A 22235-nucleotide genomic window follows, 5' to 3' on the forward strand; every position below is an offset into this window, starting at 1 on the left:
GAAACCCCGGAGTTTTTACCTGTTTAATAATGTTGAGAATTTAAGTAGTAAGTACACAGCTGGAAATTGAAGGCATATATGGTACCCAAAAGAGGGAGAAAATTGACCAAAACATATGGACTAATTCAATTTTTAATAGCTGATTTCCTCATTGTTTTGAACAGTTTTACAAATCCTGGAGTTTTACAGGCCAGTGAGAATACCACTTGGGCCACCAAACTTCAATTAGGTCATAGACATGTATACTCAACATCTCCTTATTCTCTTACACCACAACCTCAGTGCCTCATATTCACAGCTTAAGAGGATACACACAGTGGCTTAAAACAAATAGCCCTGGTTTTCTTCCCCAAATTGAGATTTGTGTGGAATTCAAAGGAAACATATTTTCATGGGCATCTTGCCTGCTTTTAACAGGCTTTCCAGGGCATGTGGGCCATGATTTATTTTCATAACTGAATCACTAAGTTTAATTTTATAAAGAGTACCCAGTGGAGCACTTTATGTCTAACAGGTGCACATTAAATGTCGTGAACATGAACTTTCAGTGAATAATAAAATGATTGCACGGAAAGTGTTCCATATATAAATTACAAAGTTGAGAGAGGGGCAATTCACTATCTACTGCAGGGAGCAAATCCTACTGTTGTGCTCATGCTGTTATTTAAGGGGATTCTATACTTCTGCCTGGCTTTGCATTCCAGTGCAAAGCCGAAATGACAAATTCCTCACATTCCTAGATCTTGTGACAACGGCAAGAGGAAACAAAAGGAAAAGAAGACTCATGGAAACTTCCATCTTCAAAATGTCTGTTAGCAGAAAAATTATCAAGTGCTTTGCATTTACCATTCTTCATATTTAATCCAGCGATTCTCATTTCTCTTATGGTTTCCATTTTCCATTTTTCTTTTTTATTGCAAACTAAGGAGTTTCAATGCCTCAGCGCTTCAATACTTATTTTATCTTCAAAGCAGTAAGGCTGCCCCAGAGGGCAGACAGGCACCTACCTGCTCAAAAAACTCACTGTTTTCACATCAGTCACACTGAATCCAGAACCAGTCTAAAGCTCTGGCTCTAGGAGCCTGCAGCCTGCTGGGTGGAAGCTTCCCTGACCTTTTCCAGAGGCAACAATCACTGTTGGAGCAGGAGAGGACAGACATGGTTGCTTTCCTCTCTGTGGCCCCCTTTTCCAGTGCTCACTTCGCCATATCTTAGGGCAACACACACACAGCAGAGAGAGCAAAACAGAGAGGAGACTACAGAGCTAGTAACATCATCAGGTCCCCCTCTAGGAGGGGGGCAAAGCCATTCCCCTGAAGCTCCAAGGAGTGGTCTTCTCCTGGGTCAACCACACCTCTGCCGTCACCGCCTCCAGGAGCATCGCACTCAGGAAAACATTCATCAGTACAGCTTTGTTTCTTCAGCTGTGGCACACTGCCATCTCTTACTCCCTCTCCACTCACCACGAGCTGAAACCAGTCTGTTTGGTGATACAAGTAGAAAACCACAGGTCTTCAAGTGGTGTTTCCGCCTCGACTCTGTTCTATCGCTGGCTTTGTCCACCCCACTCCTGCCTCACCTTCCCACCGAAGGGTTCTGTCTGCACAATTTTCCTAGACCGACAGCTTGAGCTCCTCATAGGACTTTTATGACCAAGTTATTGCTTTCTCAAAGCCACACGCAGGCAAGAAATGAAATCTTTCAATAGTTCCCTGGTGGTTCCTAAGTAACATCTAACCTCCTGATCTCAGGACTAGCTGTAACCTTCCCCCTGCCTTCATGACCCAGCCAAGCTGAACAGCCCGTATTAGGTCTTTAACCGTCTCTAACTCCTTTGCCCTCCCTTGTCCTTCCTTCTGCGTGGAATGCTCTCTGCTCCATCGCTCTCTTTCCTGATCCGTCATGGCTACACATCTGAAACGAAGATCCAGCTCAAATGCACCCTACTTCTCTAAGTCTTCCTTCTTCCCCATGGCTGGCAGCTGTCTTCATTTCTAGTCCTGTAACACTTTGTCAGGACTTTTCCAGAACTCGAGTCCAGTCTTGACTCAGGTACTTAATAGTTCTGTGACCCTGGGCCTGTTCATTTTGTTAAGTGTCCATTTCTTAAACTATTAAGTGGAGCTAGTAAGAATGCCCTTCCTATCTGCTTTGGTTTTCAGTGGTGGTCAAATAAGAAAACGCAAAAACTACAAACTGCTATACAAATATAGGTATGAGTGTATCTGTTTATTCCTTCACTACTAGAGCATAAAATCTGGGGCCAAGTTTCTCATTTTTATTAATTTTCTCACATCCCTTAGCATTTGAAAATGGTAAATACAGCTATTTATTCAATGAAAAATAGATCAAATAGAGTATTCATGTATCCACTCTGATTTTTTTTAACCCACAATCTCTTAAACAATGCGAGGGGCAGTTTATACTGGTGTGTATATATATATATATATATTTTTTTTTTTTACCAATCCTTTCCTTCTAAACTTAGCATCTTATGGGGCGCTTGGGTGGCTCAGTTGCTTAAGCGTGTGACTTCGGCTCAGGTCATGATCTCATGGTTCGTGGGTTCGAGCCCCACGTCGGGCTCTGGGATGACAGCTAGCTCAGAGCCTGGAGCCTGTTTCAGATTCCGTATCTCTCTCTCTCTCTGACCCTCCCCTGCTCACAATTCTCTTTCTCAGAAATAAATAAAACATTAAAAAGATTTAAACTTAGCATCGTTGTATCACAGAAAATTTGGGGCCTGATTTTATGGCTACATTTCCATGCCTGGCTACCAGCCCAACATAGAAACCATGTAGCTCAGCCTGATTAAATACCAGCCCTGTGACTGGCAAGAGATGAAAGAGAACCCAAGCCACGAACATTTGAAATAGTGCTTTCTTGGGGAAGAATTTTCAAAGGGTGCTTTTCGAAAAAGTGGACTTGGTAGTTAAAAATATGATGATGTACTGAATGTCAGAGCAATGAAGTAAGGTACCAGTTTTCAAGAACTGGGAATGATAATATTTTGTCTGCTTGGGCAAAAGAGTTCAGAGTGACCTGGCCTGCAGGCAGCAAACTCTCAAGGTAGTCCGGGCCTTTCTGCTTTGCTTGGCAAATGGCTTTGCACTTTGGCACTTTTAAATATATGATGAAAGCCATTGCTGTCAACCTTTCCTCTACTTTTAAAATAATTGCACATTTAAAAAAAGTCCTTTGGCCATTAATGTCTCTTGTGATGGATATTCTTGTTTGCCTTTGCTTATTTATCTTTATGCCCTATACACTGGATCTTTGTAACTTTACTGCTTTGGAAATGCATATAAAAGGTAAGCCGTCAACTTGCTTTTCCTGAAAGTACGCTGGGCGACTCCCAGGTTGGATGAATGCCGTGTGGAAGTTTTGAAATTTTCTTATAGCAGTCTGAACAAATGTAAAGTACACAGAGTACATGTGTACACACACACACACACACACACACACACACACACCTTGCAAAGAAATCACCCAGTGAAAGGAAGCACAATTATATTAAACATATGCAGAGAGCTTTATACTTTCAGAAGCTATGAGATCCATCATGTACACAAGTATCCGGTGGGCAACAAAAGCCATGAGTGCACACGAAATCCCAAGGTCATGTTATAAGAGGGAGCTGCAAAGCAATTCCTTAAGCACCCATGTAATCTCTTGGGCCTTAGCAGAGCCACAGAATATGAATGCCGTAAGTCAACTAGCTCAATATCCCATTTCACAAATCCCTTCAATAAAAGCTTAGCCTCTACCAGCACATTTCCAGGAACAAGGAACTAATTACTTTGCAGGGAAACCTATTTCACTTTTGGATTGCTCTCCAAGATCTTCCTAACACAGAGCCAATATCTGTTGTTCCCTCTGACTTCTGTCAATGGGTCCAAACTGTGCTCTTCAGAACTATAGACAGATTTAGTCTTATCCCTAATACAAATGATATTCTTCTAATATTTTAAAGCAACTTTCATCTCTCTCATGTCTTCTATCTGGCTCCTTTATTTCTCCAGATCCTTCAACATTTTGATTTGCAAGGTCATAAAAAATGGGGTCCAGAGGGCTGTTGTTTTGGTGAGTTTCCTCAAGGTAATCTCTGACATGAGAGTGTCCTTGTGAAACATGTCCTGGATGAGTATGGTGGGACTATTAGCTTCCTTAATCTGGCAACATGAACACATTAATGAAGCCTAAAATTTAAGGAGATTCTTTTTTAATGATGCAGGTGATATATATTTTTAAAATTTTTATTTTTAGAGAGAACATAAAAGTTGGGGAGAAGGGCAGAGGGGGAGAGAGAATCCCAAGTAGGCTCCAGGCTCAGTATGAAGCCCCACATGGGTTTAGATCCCACAACCCTGGTATCATGACCTGAACTGAAATCGAGAGTAGGACACTCAACCAACTGAGCCACCCAGGCGCCCCTTAAGAAGATTTTTAAAAATATTACTGTGTCTGTTCATTCATTCAACAAACACTTCTAAACAACTACTAAGTGTCAGGCACTGAACTCAACACTAGTTGGTTCTTAATGCTGACTAGACCTCTTAGGATAGTTCTCCCACAGCCTGGTAGGATCTTGTTAATCTTGATGGTGGCATCCAGCATGTTCAACTGTCTTTTCCAGCTATGTGCCATTTGCAGAAATGGTAAAATACTATTTATGTCTTCACCTAAATCACTAATACGGTGAAGGGTTCAATGCCCAAGATAGAGCCTTGTCAAACACCACTAGACGCTTTGCTGTAAAACAATACACTAACCGTTAACAGTACTAGTTTTCTAGCTGATTCTTTGTTATACTATCTAGAAACATACCATCAGTGACTTCAAAAAATTATTTTCTGATATCAAGATATATTATGCTCACAGCATCTTTTTGATCTCCACTTAGAAACTTAAAAAAAGTTTGCATGACTTATTTTTAGTGAACTCACTTGTTTTCTAAATTTTTTTTTAAGGTTTTTATTTATTTCTAGGAGAGAGAGAGAGAGAGAGACACTGTGAGCAGGGGAGGGTCAGAGAGAGAGGGAGTCAAAGACTGAAAGAGGCTCCAGGCTCTGAGCTGGCAGTCAGCACAGAGCCCGACGCGGGGCCTGAACCCACGAACCACGAGATCATGACCTAAGTGAAAGTTGGACGCTTAACCAACTAAGCCACCCAGGCGCCCCACTTGTTTTCAAATAATCCCAGCTCTTTCTTTTCCAGATAATCCCAAGATACAAGAATAATAATATAACCCTCCAGGAATTTGTCCTGAAGTTCACTAATATTTCCATTTTCTATACATGACCATTTTAAAACTGAGCTCATTAAGGGGCACCTCATAGGAATACTGTGAAGATCACAAGCGATAAGTGTTAAACCTTTAGAACAGTCCTGGTACACTGGATGGGCCCCATAAATATTATGATACATGTTTGAGGCACCTCATTTTCCCCCTTCATCATGGGCTCAGGAATCTAATTTTTTAGGGATGGGGGAGAGAATCTTAAGCAGGCTTCACGGTCTGTACAGAGTCTGATATGGGGCTTGATCTCAAGAACCCTGAGACCATGACCTGAGCTGAAATCAAGAGCTGGACACCTAACCAACTAAGCCACCCAGGTGCCCCCAGAATTCTACTTTTCAAACTCTTCTAGCTCTCTCATGCCGTGCTTCTCTTTAGCCCACAGACTTCTCTGTGAACCATTACTCTGAACTATTTGACATGTCCTGTCTTAAGGCAAAGGAGCTTGACTGTCTGCAGTCATTACTGCAAATTCTTGGGGTTCCCTTCATTTCCACAGCAACAAGTTCTTTTTTTTTAAAAAAATTAATGTTTATTAATTTTTCAGAGAGAGCTATATTGCAAGCAGGAGAGGAGCAGAGAGAGGGAGACACAGAATCCTACGCAGGCTACAGGCTTTGAGCTGTCAGCACAGAACCCGGCATGGGGCTTGAACCCACAAACCCTGAGGTCATGACCTGAGCCAAAGTCGGATGCCCAACCGACCGAACCACCCAGGTGCCCCCCAAGTTGTTCTGTAGCAAACAAACTAAGTCTAAAGAAGCAGTTCTTAGTGTTGTTGTTGTTTTTTGAAAGGTGAAGGTCTCATCAAGGCAGGCCAAGAGTTCACCAAATCATCTTTGGAAGATAGTTCCCTAAAACATAGAGACCTCTTGGTCTTCCTCTTCTTTCTACCTATCTTATAGAAACATATGGAAGAACCTGAAATTTTTATTGAGCTTCACACTCTAAAAAATTATACTTTATATAATTCAGTTCTTGCAATCAATCTGTGAGGTAGCTATTATCACCCCCACTGTAGAGATAGTAAACTAAGGCTAAGCAATTCAGAGACCTATTCATGGGGACAGAGCTGTTAATTTTAACTGTGACTTAAACTCAGAATACTAACTGGAAAGTTGCCTCTCTGCCAGATCCAAGAAAAATATGAACCAGATCTTCTGTCCAGCCAGGTGGTTTCTGTAAAATGCTTATTTCTATCAAGACTCTACCACCTGTATTACTAACAATCTGATAGATCATTTATATCAGAAATACTGCATTTCCTTTATATCTTCATCCAAATGGTCTTTCAAATTCCTTCATTCATTAATGCATTTGAGCCAGAACGATTAGGTACCAGACATTGTGTATGTCCAGAATTTTCACAACAGTGTAGGTCTTCTTTAGTAAACAAGGCTACTCTTCTCAGCCTACATTTATTCTATTCACTTTGTTCATGAGCTACTTTATGTACAAGGCACTGTGCTAGGGGTTGCAAAGGTGAGTTAAGGGACACTCAGTCCCTGCCTTGAGGGAGCGTACAACCACTTGGAAACAAGAATTCAATTGCAAGCAAACTACTATTAGTACCTTCTACAGAAGTCATATAATAAAAGATGTCAGAAAGAATTCAAGAGCATTCTTGCATCTTCAGAATTTTTATATCTGTATATGGTGCAGGAAAGGTATCAGTGGGGAGCAGAGGACAAGAGTAAAGGGACAGAGAAGGACAGACAGCATGAGTGGGCCCAGGAAATGGTAACTAGTCCATCTAGCTCAAGCATAGGTGACATGGAAGGTTGGAAGGAGGGATAAATGACAAAGACTAGTGGGGGGGCCATCCAACAGAAAACTCTGACAGGGACGTCTATACCTTATTTGGTTTGGAATGAGAAGCTACTAAAGGTCTCTGCCTTCAGGTATAAATCCATCCAAGTTTTGCTTATGAGCAAGAATGAGGCAGCCAAGCGAAGGGGGACTTGTACAAGCAGCGAGCTCAGTGGCAAACTTGTGCTTCATATTCTTCATCGAATACACTTCACTTTATCATAGGAGCTCATCTAGAGCCTTCGACAGTGACTGTGGTTCCCCTTCCAGGAAGGCGATTCTCCTCAACCCTCCACAAATTAATTCAGGCCTGCACGGCCACTACCGAATACCTTGATGGGGAGTCACCACATCCCCCTCTGTTCTGTGGAGCTGATGGACCCAGTGCTCTCTTCTTCTTGTTCCAGTCAGAAGGCTGCTGCTCCTTTCTAAAACCCTCAGTTTCACCATGCTGGCACATCTCTATACTTTTTCTATTGCTCCAATGAAACTTCTCTAGGGCAAATTCTACTCCCCAAACTCTGGTATAAATTCCCCTTTGTTTTCTGATAATTATCATTTCTGTATTTTGTTAGAAAATATTTTTAAAAAGAATCCTAACAGCTATTTATCTCCTCTAACAGCTTGGAGGGTGCAGAGGTGTTCAAGCCTTTCATCTTCTTCTCTAACATGCAGATCAGCTGGTGTTTACAGCTGAAGCACATGACAGGTGGTTGTTCAAAGGAAACACTAAAAGCACCCTTACCTCTCCATCTTGCTACCTAGTGTTATCTCTGCCCATACAGAATCAAAACAAAGAATCAGTCCCTGGGAATTTGCTGCCTTGTGTTTCCAGGCAACGCAGATTTTCCACACTGGGCTCACACATACTGGCCAATTTTGAAATGGAGGGGGAGATTCAGTGAGGGTGAATAGCCAGGAGCAGAGTTTTTCCACTCGGCAGAGGGCCCTGTAGTCACCAAGCTGAGTGAGCTCAATACAAATCTTTCAATGCATCTAAAATACATAGTTTTGTGGGAAGCTATTGATCTTTAGATAAAGAAGGGTGGTTTTCATGGATCACAAACCGAATAGCCTGAGTTATTAGAGTATGAGCAGTTCTTTTAGGGACATGAGGCCAGTGAGGCTGTCTGATTCAAGGTAGAGAGACCTGTGAAGTTACCTCCCACCAGGGTTGCAGATGGGGCAAAGGGGGCAGAAATCATTAGACTATCTGCTGAGCCATGTCCCCAGACTCCCTTCACTATCTGAGACCTCAATACAGCCCCCGAGAGACCTGAGGTGCAGACAGAGAGAGCACACATGAGTGGGGAGGGGTGGGGAGGGGGGTGGTTGGAACTTAACATAAAAGGAGGGAAAATTCTATTCCTTCTTGCTTTTAACTCTGTAGTCCTATGAAAGCTAAGAATCAGAAATTTCTCTCAGCTCCTAGTATTTGAAAATGTATGTGTTCAATCACAATTAGCACCTGATAGAGAGTCTGAACCACTCCAAGTAAAGCAAACTGAAGGAAATATAAAATCTAGTCAGAAGGACCAGTCCTCCTTTTTATATTAAAAACATGAGGCAACAGAAACACATATCTGTCACATTCCTCAATAAGCAGGAACAGGTGTTGTCCCGAGGGCATGGGTGGAGGGGAAGGAGATGAAAAAACAGTGACCCATTTCTCTGAGAATCATTTCTTAGTATTTGTAGTAACTCACGTTAACAGCAAAACATTTGACAGCAAAGCAAAGCAACCAAACAGACGACAGACCTGTGTAAACCGGTATGAAACAGGTGGAAAAGAGTACCATTCATTTAGTTCTGACTGAGGTATATTCTCTCCATCAAGTCCAGAGAGGTGCTTGTGGAGCTCGGAGTTAGGCCTGCTAAGCCACATGCTTCCAAGGGAACAGAAGAATGGTGTGGGTGGCTGTTAGAGGCTGAATGTTTGTGTCCCTCCTTCCACCGAAATTCAGCAGCTGAAGCTCTAACCCCCCAGCGTGGTGGTATTAGGAAGTCGGCCTTTGGGAAGTAATTAGTTTAAATTAGGTCATGAGGGTGGAACCCTCAGGATGTCAGCATCCTTATAAGGAAAGGAAGATAGAGCGCTTGCTCTCTCTACTGGCACATACTGAGGAAAGGCCACAGGAGGACATGGGGAGAAGGTTGCAGGGCCCAAGATTTCTCCATGAACAAGATCTGCCAGCACCTTGATCTTGGACTTCTCAGCCTCCGATACTGTGAGAAATACATGTCTCTTGTTTCAGCCACCCAGTCTGTGGTATTTGTTGTAGGCTTGAACTAACTCAGTGGCCTAATGGTCCTGGGTCCTGTCCCTTACCAAACTGGACAAAGACTAACAGGAGGATGGGACAATGTCAAAGGGCATTTTGGTCACAAAGTCTTCACTCTCTCTCCAAGTGTCAACTCACCATCCCCAGACAGGAGGAGTATAAAATGGTCGGAGGGAACCATCTAAAAGCAGGAAGATCCCAAAAGCTGGAACAGAAAAAGAAGATTCTTAGGAAAAGGATTTCTGCAAAGGTACTTACCTTTGTTTAAGCGTCCCATCACGGTGAATTCAAAATATTTGCTGCTGTCAACGGAAGAGTAAAGGCCCAAGATGGTGGATGAACTTTTAGAGTGCAGCTTGAAGGTTGAGATCACATAGACCTCATTCAAGGTGGGATCTGTCAGGATTGGCTGCAAAACAGCTGGGTTCAGCCTCTGGCTGGATGATGGGAGAAGGTCCAAGACTAGGGGAATGGGAAGAAAGAGATCATCAGTGAAAGAAGTTTGGGACAAACATGTTTTTTGAAGGGGCACAATTTGACAGTAAGATCTAAGTAATGTAAATTAACGCTGTTACCATTTACATTGCTAAACTCACCAGTTCTTCCTTCTCATTCTTATAGTGGCTGGACATTTGAACCAGAAAAAAATACAGCATAATCTTCATCACTAGGTCATGAACCCCAGAGGTACGACTAAATTTGCAAACCATAAATTTCATGTGGCCCAAGAAGTCGTTCTGAAAAAGTCCGCTAGGAAAAGCGCTAAAGGGTTGCAGTACAAGGGAGACAGGTGAGAGCACGCAAGTTATTGTTTCTCTTATGTCCCCAAGTAGTAAATGGCTGCCTTAGGGTTCTCATGCATCCCCTGGACCAGAGCCGACTGTAGTTTCCTGGTCAGTGATAAATGACACCAGGCATGCAGCACAAAGCATGGATGTGGTGGGACACACTGTCAGCAAATACTCTGTCGTCTTTGTGAGACCCAAGTGTTCCTTTTGAGCATATATAGTTCTCCAATATATCTCTGTTAAAAATCTCAATGCGGGTGCCTGGATGGCTGAGTCGGTTCAGTAGGAGACTCTAGGTCTCAGGGTTGTATGTTTAAGCCCCACAGTGGATGTAGGGCATACTTAAAAGAAATCCTGATGTAAAACAGAACAGTGGGGTTTCTCTTTCTCAAGTGTAAGCTGACTGATAGAGTTGGTCTATAAAAACTAGAATCTGCATTCATATTTACGTATATCTATATCGAAATAGAGATCAATTATAGAGACATATACATATTTGTACTATTTTTGAGAGCTGTCAGAGTATACATCCAGAGTTATTTAAAAGGCAAAGGCCAAATGGGTAATAGTCATTAGAAGTTACTTAGTATTTCTGTTGGTATATATATAGATATTGTTTGAACAATTCCAAAACCTGAAGGAACTTCAGCCTCTAGGGCGGTTTTCTCTTCCATATTTATTTTTTAAATTTACATCCAATGTACAATATAGTGATCGAACAATTCCATATATAATTCAGTGCTCAAAAGAAATGTACTCTTTTAAAAATTTTTATTTTTAAAAATTTATTTTTTAAATGTACATTCTAGTTACCATATACTGCAACAGTTCTTTCAGGAGTAGACCCCTTAATGCCCTTTATTCATTTAGCCCATCCCCGCCCCCAACAACCCCTCCAGTAAGCCTCTATTTGTTCTCCATACTTAAGAGTCTCTTATGTTTTGTCCCTAAAGCTGTTTTCTAGATACGATAATCTGATTATGAAAAGCGTATCCATAATTTATGAAGAGCTCTTACAAATCAATAAAATAAGCAATATAAAAATGGTCACAGAACATGAAATAGCAATTTACAGGAAAAGAATTACAATGGCAAGTACTTGTGTGTGTGTGTGTGTGTGTGTGTGTGTGTGTATTACTCTATCTCGAAAACAGCTTTAGAGGCTGAAGTTCCTGCAGGCTATGGTACACACACACACTTTGCGCGTGCACAAAAGTTCATATGCTTAACTAAAGATGAAGGAATTGCTAACTTGAACAATAAGGTATTATTCTCACCATCTGATTGTAAGAACAATAAACACAATGATACCCAAAAGTATCCATTACTAGTGGTAATTCTCGAATTTCTATTTAGGAAGGAATTATGAGAAAATCTAACTGGAAGAGATGGGAAACCAAAGGCCTTTGGTTAGCATAGCACTTTGTTATGAAAACACCAACTGTCTTTAGCAGAGAAAGAAGGGCTTGGCAGAGATCAAGGAGATTTTAGCCATCCAAGCCATCCTGTAGCAATGCAATTGTTCAACAAATTATTGTTTGTAATATCAAAACACTGGATCCAACTTAAGTGTCCTTTATTAGAGCCCTGGATCAATAAACTTTAGTCCCTCCCGAAGGTGAATTATTATCTATCAAAAATGGTAATGCAGCTGAATACTGACAGAAATGGAAGATGTTCATGATATACAGAACTGAAAAAGTCATAAAACTATACATATAACATGACCCCACTTGAAGTATATATTTCCAAATGAAAATATTTGAAAGACAACACAACAGAACCTAACATGAATAGTAGCTATGTCTAGGTTGTATAATTATCTATTTCCTTTTTTATGCTTATGCAATTTTTTTTTTTAAAGTTTTATTTCTAGGAGAGAGAGAGAGACAGCGTGAGCAGGGGAGGGTCAGAGAGAGAAAGGGAGTCACAGATGGAAACAGGCTCCAGGCTCTGAGCCGGCAGTCAGCACAGAGCCCGACGCGGGGCTCGAACCCACGAACCGCGAGATCATGACCTAAGTGAAAGTCGGACGCTTAACCAACTAAGCCACCCAGGCGCCCCTGCTTATGCAATTTTTAATTTTTACTTTTACAATCAACAGGTGCTGCTTTTGTACTAAGAAAAAGAAATAAATGAAAGTTGTAAAATAAACAGGCAGAAACCTAATTACTCAAGAATGTCTACTCTTTAAGAGACAATCTGTATTTATACTGGATGTGTATGGTTTCTTTTCCATGTACTCAAGACCTTACCAAATAGGCAATTTAATACCAGAGGTGCAGGAAAGCCAAACACTTAGGACTCCACCCTCTCCCCAAAACGTGAAGACTGCTGCCTACTGTACTTCAAAAGGTTAATCAAATTTTTTAATTTCCAGAGAATTGCAAGCTTCACATCCACAAGTAACAGCAAAGGGAAATGAAACAATATGTCTCTAAGTTCCATTCAGGACAAGGCATCTGCCAATGTGTGTTTAAGGTATGGGAACTGCATTCAACGCTAAAATCTTGCTATTCTGGATTCTTGCTTTGACTATGATTATGTTCATGATTTAGCTCAAGCCAAATTTACTCTATTTCAGTCTGCAAGGTTCATCTAATCCATTGGCTTCTCTCAAGACGGAGAGTTGGGATTACCTAGTAATGAGTTTGGAGAGTGTTTTGAAAAGGAAATGAGACACAACAATTTTCAATTAATGTTATTACATTTTGTTAATAGTTCCAGGATCTAACCATAACCTTCTAGTGTTAGAGATGAAATTACTGCTGCCAGTTAGCCCTACCATGGCATGAAAAAAGACAGCTGATGATGAGAAGACTAAGTCAATAAAAGAATCTATCAGAAACTTGACTTAATCTCATCATCTACAGATAACTTAGGGAATATACCTGCAGCAGACCATGAAGCCGTATGTTCACGTCAGGAATTCATACAACACAAAATATTAATCTGCAAGTTCAAAACTGCCATATCATATCTGCAATCCGAAAACTTTTCAATTGTATTGAAAAGCTTCCTTTTTACTGTTCATTTATTTTTTGGTGGGCAAGGGACAGAGAGAATGAAGAATACAGAGGATCAGAAGTGGGATCCACACTGGCAGCAGAGAGCCTGATGAGGAACTTGAACTTACAAACCACAAGATCGTAACCTGAGCCAAAGATGGACAGTTAACCAACTGAGCCACCCAGGCACCCAAAAAGCTTCCTTCCTAACATCAAAAACCAAAGACAGAAACAAAAATAAACAAGTGGGTCCCCATCAAACTAAAAAGCTTCTGAACAGCAAAAGCGATCATCAAGAAAATGAAGAGACAACCTACTGAATGACAGAAAATATTTACAAATCATATCTGATAAGGGGTTAACATCCAAACTATATAAAGAACTCCTACAACTCAGTAGCAAAAAAAAAAAAAAAAAAAAAAACCCCAAAAACAAAAAAAAAAAAAAAAAAAAAAAAAAAAAAAAAAAAATCCGATTTTAAGTGGGGAGAAGATCTGAACAGATATTTTTTTTTCCCAAAGAACACATATAGATGAACACTGGGTGTTTACATAAGCAATGAATCATGGGAATCTACTCCCAAAACCAAGAGCACACTGCATATACTGTATGTCGGTTAACTTGACAGTAAATTATATTTAAAAGACATACAGATGGCCATGTTGAACATGAGAAGATGTTCAACATTAGTCATCATCAGGGAAATGAAAACCACTACGAGTTACCACTTCACACCTGTTGGAATGATTATTACCAGAGAGAAGTATCAAGTGTTGACAAGGACGTGGAGAAAAGGGAACTCTTGTGTACTGTTGGCGGGAATGTAATTGGTGCAGCTACTATGGAAAACAGTACAGAGGATCCTCAAAAAACTAAAAGTAGAACTACGTATGATCCAGCAATTTCATTTCTGGGTATTTATCCAAAAACCCTAAAAATACTAATTCTAAAAGATATATACAGGTTCATGTTCACTGCACCATTATGTTCAATAGTCAAGATATGGAAACAATAGAAGTGTCCATTAATAGATGAATGAATAAAGAAGATGTGGTATATGTATATCATGGAATATTATTTAACCATAAAAAGGAATGAAATCTTGCCATTTGTGACAACATGGAGGCACCTTGAGGGCATTATGCTAAGTGAAATAAGTCAAACACAGAAAGACAAACACTGCATGATCTCACTTTTTATGTAGAAACTCAAGCAACCAGCCAAGCTCATAGACAGTGAGCATACTGGCATGGGGTGGGGGGGTAGGCTAAGGGTGAAAGGTGTCCAGTTGTAAAACAAATAGGTCATGGGGATTCAAAGTACAGCATGCTGATTATAGTCAATAATACAGTATTGCATATTTGAAAGTTGCTAAAAGACCCAAAAATTTTCATCACAGACAATAATATTTTTTGTAATGGCATATGGTGACAGGTGTTAACCAGCTTTATTATGGTGATCATTTCACAATGTACTCAATTTTGGAATCATTGTGTTTGTTGTTCACCTGAAACAGATCTATCCTTCTGTGCCAATTACACTTCGATTAAAAAAAAAAAAAGCTAGCTTTTTCACCTTCCTCGGAGAGAGGTCACAATGAATAAATACAGACTACAGTTTTTCAAATATTTCAAGGCAAACTAAATGCAGCGTATTATTACTTACCCCCAGGAGACCACTATTCTGCTTGCCTGGTCTGAAATCAAAAGCAGTTATTTGGTGAAATGAAAGGTTAAATGGGTTATTGCTGCAATGAGAGGGGAAGGAATTGGAGACTTCCCTCAGAGGCCTTCTTCACCCTGGCTTTGTGAGGAAGAACAACTTTTACTTCAACCTGTGTGACTCCTTCCAGCTTTATTTAGCGCCTCAGTATTAAGTCAACAGGTGAAGGTCATCACCGGAGGGCCAGTTAGAGACCTCACATCTTTTCTTGCTTAAGTAATTTCTTCCTTTTGGCGCGCGCGCGCGCACACACACACACTCAGTTTAAGCTTAAGTGCGTTCTGCCCAGTGGTTATTTTCACCCCATCTCACACAGAGGTTTGAAGATTATTCAGCTGTCTTTTCGAAGTATTTATCTAGTTTTAAGTTTTTATCTCTAGAAGAGAAACCCCGACTTCTTAGTCCTTCCTGCTCTATTTGTCTCAGGAATCAAGAGATCATGCCGACTCCCAAAGATGGTTTTGGGGTCCAAACAATGATCAGAAAAGAGCGAGTCACGAGGCAAATAAAGTGTGCGCCTTTCTCGGGAACGTCGCTCCCGCCGGGTCAGACGGTTTAGGGAGCAAAGACTTAGGGGATGGCCGGCCAGAGAGAACCACAGCAGAGAGAAACTGGATTTCAGGATGTGTTAGAGGTTTAGCGCCGTGTGCTGAGCTCTGAAATGAACTCCACTTCTTTGCATGCACTGAAAAGTTTCGAACTGAGCTCATCGCTGGATAGTGGATTCTCAGAAAATGCGGTCACAAAATACTGGGACTCGGAACCCAGAGGCTTCAGAGAAGTACCGACGGAGGCCCCTGGGAACCGAGGGCCAAGCAGCGCGCGCGGAGCTGGTCCCTCCTGCCGCCGGAGCAGAGCGCGGAAGAGGAGCCCGGGACTCTCCGTCCCCGTCTCGGCGCGAGCCCACTTACCCTGGGGGGTGGCCTGAGCGCCGGCCCCTAGCCACGGCTGCAGGGCCAGGTGCAGCAGGAGAAAGGCGGCTTCGCGCGGGGCCAGCATTTTGGCTCTTCCTGCAGCCGCAGAAGCCCGCGAGCGAGGCGCCTCGGCCGTGCCTCGGCGTCCCCAGCTGCGCGCCGTCCCTCCGTCGGGCCCCGCGGGCAGCGCAGGTGCCGGGTGCGCAGGACGCGGCGNCGCGGTGCAGCGGCACCTGGGCGGGAGAGGGTTCCTGGGAGAGAGGCGGGGGAGCCAGGGGGCTGCTGGAGGCACACAGGACGCGAGAGAGACACGGAGAAGGGAGCTAACGGAGGAAGAAAGTGACCCTGACCCCCCACCTCCTTTACTCCTTTTGTTTTCTAAAAAGAGCCGCGCTTGGGGAGGTTTTGTAACGCCCATAGCCGTCGTAGGTTCCCTTGAGAATGATCCCTGAAGACTCTCCCACCTCCCAAAGCGTTCCAGACAGCAACTGGTTTCTTTTATTTTTTTCAAGCCTTTCTTGAATACTTCAAGTGTTGAATATTTTTCCCATCAAGTTTTGAGACACGGATAGTGAACGTTTGAAAGTTTTGAGTTTTTAATGGAAATAAAACACATCTCAAGGAATCAATCCGGACAGAACCATTTATAGGGTGGCGGTGCTTTCCGGAGATACTCTTTTCAGTCTAGTTTCCAAACACTCTTGCCTGCCCACTTCTGTTCCGTCCTCCCGAAAGTTTGCATGTGACAGTTTGAAGGTATGGGAACATGGAGCATACTGAAACAGAAGGAAGGAACATAACGAATTCGTCTTTCTCCTAGGCAAAGCCCCCTAGAATAATGTGGATTAACTAGAGGAAAAGATATTTCAGAACAATGGCAAAATGTTTCCTTGTTTAAAAATCTTGAGAAATGGAGAAGATCCAGCAAAGTATTTCTGTCCCTATCTTCATGTCTCAAAGAATTTCATTTGGGAGTTTAATAAGCTATCTGCCACAAGCTAGAAGATGAACTCATCGTCTTATTTACAAACTGTGCTAGAATAACCCCTCACCTGTTAGGACTCCAGCCACAGCTGGTGACCTGGAGATTTGCAAGCTATCTTAGGATATCGCTTCTACTTGACGCCTACCACAGTTCTGGGTTTCATTTAATGCCACATTACACGAACGCCACTCTATGGAATGGAGTGCCGCTTATCTACATGTGAGAGTGCACTGTAGAGAAAAAGGAGACGTGATCCTAGCAATGTGACTGTAAACCAATGAGATGATGGTCCCCAACAGTGGCCTGGGTGAGAGCAGCCTCCAGGTTGCCAACTTCTGCTATAAGCAGAACAGCTTTGCCGATTTATGTCTTGTACAATGGATTTACACAATAACTAAGTTATTTGGAGGCAGATCTTATTTTTTAGTCCTCTTCATTTAGTCATCTTTGCAAGGTGACCCCCGTTCTTAGGAAATGCCCAACAAAATAGCTTGCCCAGGTAGGCCCACAGTAAATTTTGGTTGAAACTGGTTAACTACTAATGGGGCACCTGGGTGGCTCTGTGTTGACAGCTCAGAGCCTGGAGCCTCATTCAGATTCTGTATCTCCCTCTCTCTGTCTCTCCCATGCTCATGCTCTGTCTCTCAATAATAAATAAAAATGTTAAAAAAAATTTTTTAAAAAGAAACTGGATGACTACTAAGGGTAATGGAGCAACAAGAGAACCCAGTTGATCTTGGTTGACTTTCTGCTAGCCCAGCATACTTATAATCTGGTTTTACCTCTAAAGAGCCTGAATATTTATGTGGCCATCCACTGGAGAATCTCAGTCAGCTTTTTCTTTATGTCTTCCATAAAGAAGGAAGAGAGGAACCAAGAGGAGATTTGATTACAACAAAATCCATTAAATTGGCTATGAAATCTATGATAAAGGAGGTGAGAGACTTAATAATCAGTTCCTTTTCTGTGCCACCTCATTAAAATATCTATTGTTGCACTTATCACACTGAATATTAAGAACGTATTATTTTGTTTCTTTTTCCCCAATATCAGACTGTGAGCACCTTAACACTATCTTATTTGTTTTTGTAGCCCCAATTCCAAGTACAGTGCCCAGCACCTACTAATAAATAGCTCAGTGAATTGATTTTCCTTTTCTCAACAAAGTAGGTTAAGAGGTTGTGATATGTTAGTAATCCATTTGTGCAGTAGTTTGCAAAAATTGCCCAAATTCTTTACTCTTCCATCTACACATCTTTGGCTTCCCACCATGATTCTAGGCTTGGTCATGTAACTTCCTTGGCCAATAGAATTTAGGAAACATGCCATATTCAGAAGCTTAAAAAGTGTTTGTGTGATTGTGCTTGCTTACTCTTTCACTTCTGCCTTTTTGCCATGATGGCATGGCTGTGCTAGCTTGTTGGAGGATGACAGACGTGGAGCAGAGATGAGTCACCACAGTCATCCTAGGCAAAGCCACCTGAGATTAGCTGACAGCTGACTCAGACAGGTGAGTGAGTTCAAGCAAGATCAGCAGAGCTGTCTAGCTGACTCCAGACATGTGAATAAATATTTTTGTATGTCGTTAAGATTTTAGGATTGTTATATAACTGATATAGAAGTTACAGTAAGTAACGGATATACCCAATGTCCCTCCATTTATAACTGTTTAATACAGAGCGTAACTCCATTTTTTATGTTTTCTCACAGCCACTCCCCTTCCCCTCGGCCCCACATCTAAGCAAGGTGGTAAGAAAGCCTGGGCGCTCCTTCCTTTGGTGCTGGCAGGAAGTTCCAACTGTGCAAGCCCTAGATTATGCCCAGGAACCCTCACCCCAGCCTCACCTCCTAACCTCCAGGAAAATCCCCAAACCATCTCTTTTCCCTATTCTCTCAAGCCATCTTCACAAAAGCTTGGAAGCCCATCCTACTCTCTCTGGAAAGCCTCATTATGTGGGTAACAAACTTTTTCAAACCCTTCTGCTACATGTGTGGCATCATCATCAGTCTCAACATCCAAACCTCATTTTGGGTGTGGGGATACCCATCCTGCTCCTCCTCCTGTTCTTCATGAGTGCGAGAAATTACTCATATTAAATACTGCTGTTTGGCACAACTAAATAGAGGTTTTGCACATATTTGTTAATTGTTATTTGAATAGGATTATCATTAGTTATGTCAAGTTTTCTACTTGAATTCTTGAAGGGAATAGAAATGGGAAATAATTATTAACCTGTAAAGAAGGTTTAGGAGCACCTGGGTGGCTCAGTCAGCTAAGCATCTGACTCTAGATTTCAGCTCAGATCATGGTCTCAGAGTCATGAGTTGGAGCCCTGCATCAAGCTCTGTGCTGAGCGTAGAGCCTACTTAGGATTCTCTGTCTCCCTCTTTCTCTGCCCTTCCCTCACTCTCTCTCTCTCTAAAAAAAATATAATAAAGATGGTTTCAAGCGAATATACTTTACACTCTGAAATGTGATAACATTTATGCCACCACACAAGAAAATGCAGACTTTGGGTTACTTTGTAGTTTAATGTTAATAACAAAGGTACTTGATTAAGTGCCAGGAAAACAGCTTCTCTAGAAACTCGTTACCACAAATAAGAGCCTGTAAATTAAGTTGGGGGAGGGGGGCTTTGATTAGTGTGCAGTTAAAAGTAAAAAGCTTTTCCCCCCCAGAAATTAAAAGAGCAATTTAGGCACTGAAGATTAGTGAAGCAAAAAAGAAATGTGTAAAATCATTCATTTTCAATCTCACTAAGTGTCTAAGTAGACTATTAGAAAAACCTCTCATTAAGCTTCTTTAATATACATTACTAAATACTGTGTAAAAAGATTCTTGGAAAAGTGCAGTTGTATGGACATTTATTACAAATAACTATGTCTATCCAACTTGAAGTCCAGGGAGAGTTTTGAAACTAGCATTTCCTAAAGGAACTTCTCTCCTTCGTTAAACAATACATTAATCCATCTACATTGTAGTTCCTGCAACGTCAAGTGATAACAATGATTATTGCACCAGGACAATACCAAAGTTAGTGCCAGATGTCTAAATATATTTGCTAAGAAAATATGATACAAAGTGCAATGAAATAATAGGACATAAAGAAAACTTGCAATAAATGCTAAAATTCTATTCATTTGGATGTCAGGGGTTTAGAACTGGGGATAATTTGATTTGAATTGAAGTTTGTCTATGGGGAAAAAAGGTTTGTAAGCAAACAAATAGTATCACTTGAATTCCTGGGGACATATTTAACCTAACTAAAAGAATGAACATATAAAGGATCTTAGTTAACAACTATCAACAGGAAAACTGGTATTGCTAATTACAAATGAGCCTTAAAGAGCTCATAAAACAGTTGGATTAGATATACTCAGTTTTTCCAATTCCAAATTCTAAAATTATGTGGATGTTGCTATCCAATCAGTGACTCATGTGTTAAGCTAGAAAGGATAGCTACCTATCAGGTATGAAATCTTAATTAGAGTTTCTTCTCATTAATGTGATGAGTTTGGCAACAAATATTTACTATGTGTCCATCACTTCGTATACTCAACAAATGTTTATTGAGAGTTCTAGAATGTGCTCAGCACAGTGTTAGGCAATGGCCATACAAAGATGAATAAAACATAGTTCTTGATCTTCAGCTTATAGTTTACTCAGAAAACCAGATGATGTAAATAATGTGATACGGGCTATAATGCCATGTATCCTAAGAAATAAGAAAATACTTAGGAGATATTAACTTGTAGTTAGAATTGGAAAAGGCTTCCTGGAAGTGCTGGCTTTCATTTGGGTCATGAAGGATGAGAATCTTCATGTGACAAAGTAAGGGAAGAACACTGCAAACAGAAAATACATGTTATGTGCAAAAGCATGAAGGAACTTAGCAAGGCAATATCTGGGGTTCTGACCTTGGCAACTTGGTGAACTATAGTGCCATCCACCAAGATATGATGAGTAGGCGATGATTTGGCTTGGCCATACTGGGATGAATGCACCTTCAAGGCATTCAAATGGAGCTGTCCACTAGGCATTTAGTTCCATGGGTACGCAACTAGGAGAGAGTTGGGTTGGATATCATAAGTTTACAGGTATCATTATAGGTACCTATAAAATAGGTATAGGTATAGATGAGACTACCTACGAAAAGTGTAAGATCAGGAAAGAACATTGATGAGCACTACACTTCAGAGCCAGTAGAAAAGGAGAAACCAGCAATGAAGAGAAAAAGATGAGAAGAACTTAGGGAAAGTGTGGTCAGGGAGTCATGGTAAACAGTATCAGCACTTTGAAGAGGTCAAACAAGGTAACGACTAAACAACCATACTTGGATTTATCAACCCAGAAGTCAGCGGAGATACTGTTGAAAGCAGCTTGATGGAGTAGTGTGCATGAAAGGAAGGTGGAGTAATGGCATCAAGGAGTGAAGACCACAGAATAGGAAGTAGAGATAGTAAGAGTAATAATAAAAGTAAGATAACTTTGAAAAAGCTTGCTTATGAAGTGGAAGGTGGAGATAGTGCAGTAACCATTGGGAGAGGTGTGAGCATATTTTCATGTATTTTGAAGAGAGCTCTTGCCAGGGAGGGAGTCATTGATATGGCATTTTTCTTAATCAAAGAACAGTAAAAGTATAACTAGTATCATGTATTGGTCTAGGAAAGTTGATATTTTTTATTTTCTTTTAATTTAGATTTTAGTTAGTTACCATACAGCGCAATATTGGTTTCAACAGTAGAATTCAGTGATTCATCACTGACATACAATACCCAGTGATCATCACAATAAGTGCTCTCTTTAATACCCATCACCCATCTAACCTGTCTCCCACCCATTTCTCTCCATCAACCCATAGTTTGTTCTCTATTATTAACAGTCTCTTGTGGTCTGTTTCCCTCTCTTCTCTTCCCTCCTCTTTCCATATGTTCATCTGTTTTGTTTCTTAAATTCAACATATGAGTGAAATCATATGGTATTTGTCTATCTCTGATTGAGTTATTTTGCTTTGCATAATATATTCTACCTCCATCCGTATCATTGCAAATGGCAAGATTTCACTCTTTTTGGTGGCTGAGTAATATTTCATTGTATATATACATATACACATCTTCTTTATCCATTTATCAGCCGATGGACATTTGGGCTCTCTTCATAGTTCGGCTATCATTAATACTGCTGCCATAAACATTGTGCTGCATGTACCCCTTCAAATCTTTATTTTTGTGTCCTTTGGGTAAATACCTAATAATGCAATCGCTGGATTGTAGGGTAGTTCTATTTTTTTTTTTTTTTTTTGAGGAACTTCCATACTGTTCTTCAGAGTGGCTGCACCAGTTTGCATTCCGACCAACAGTGCAAGAGGGTTCTCCTTTCTCCGCATCCTTGCCAACACCTGTTGTTTCTTGTGTTGTTAATTAATTT

At 41.1% G+C, this 22235-nt stretch overlaps 1 protein-coding gene across 1 annotated transcript in view; it reads right to left on the reverse strand.

Moving 5' to 3' along the window:
- Positions 1-16034, reverse strand: part of THBS4 (thrombospondin 4) — a 43134-nt gene extending 27100 nt beyond the window's left edge. Inside the window, exons 1-2 of the mRNA XM_077759880.1 lie at positions 15820-16034; positions 9649-9852 (exon numbers count right to left, since the gene is read on the reverse strand). Of these exons, the coding sequence (XP_077616006.1) occupies positions 9649-9852; positions 15820-15907 (292 nt within the window). The 5' untranslated portion in view covers positions 15908-16034. The remainder of the gene's footprint in view (positions 1-9648; positions 9853-15819) is intronic.
- Positions 16035-22235: the final 6201 nt, after the last annotated feature.

Source organism: Crocuta crocuta, unplaced genomic scaffold (genome assembly GCF_008692635.1).
Source record: "Crocuta crocuta isolate KB4526 unplaced genomic scaffold, BGI_CrCroc_1.0 scaffold162, whole genome shotgun sequence".
Taxonomy (NCBI): Eukaryota; Metazoa; Chordata; class Mammalia; order Carnivora; family Hyaenidae; genus Crocuta; species Crocuta crocuta.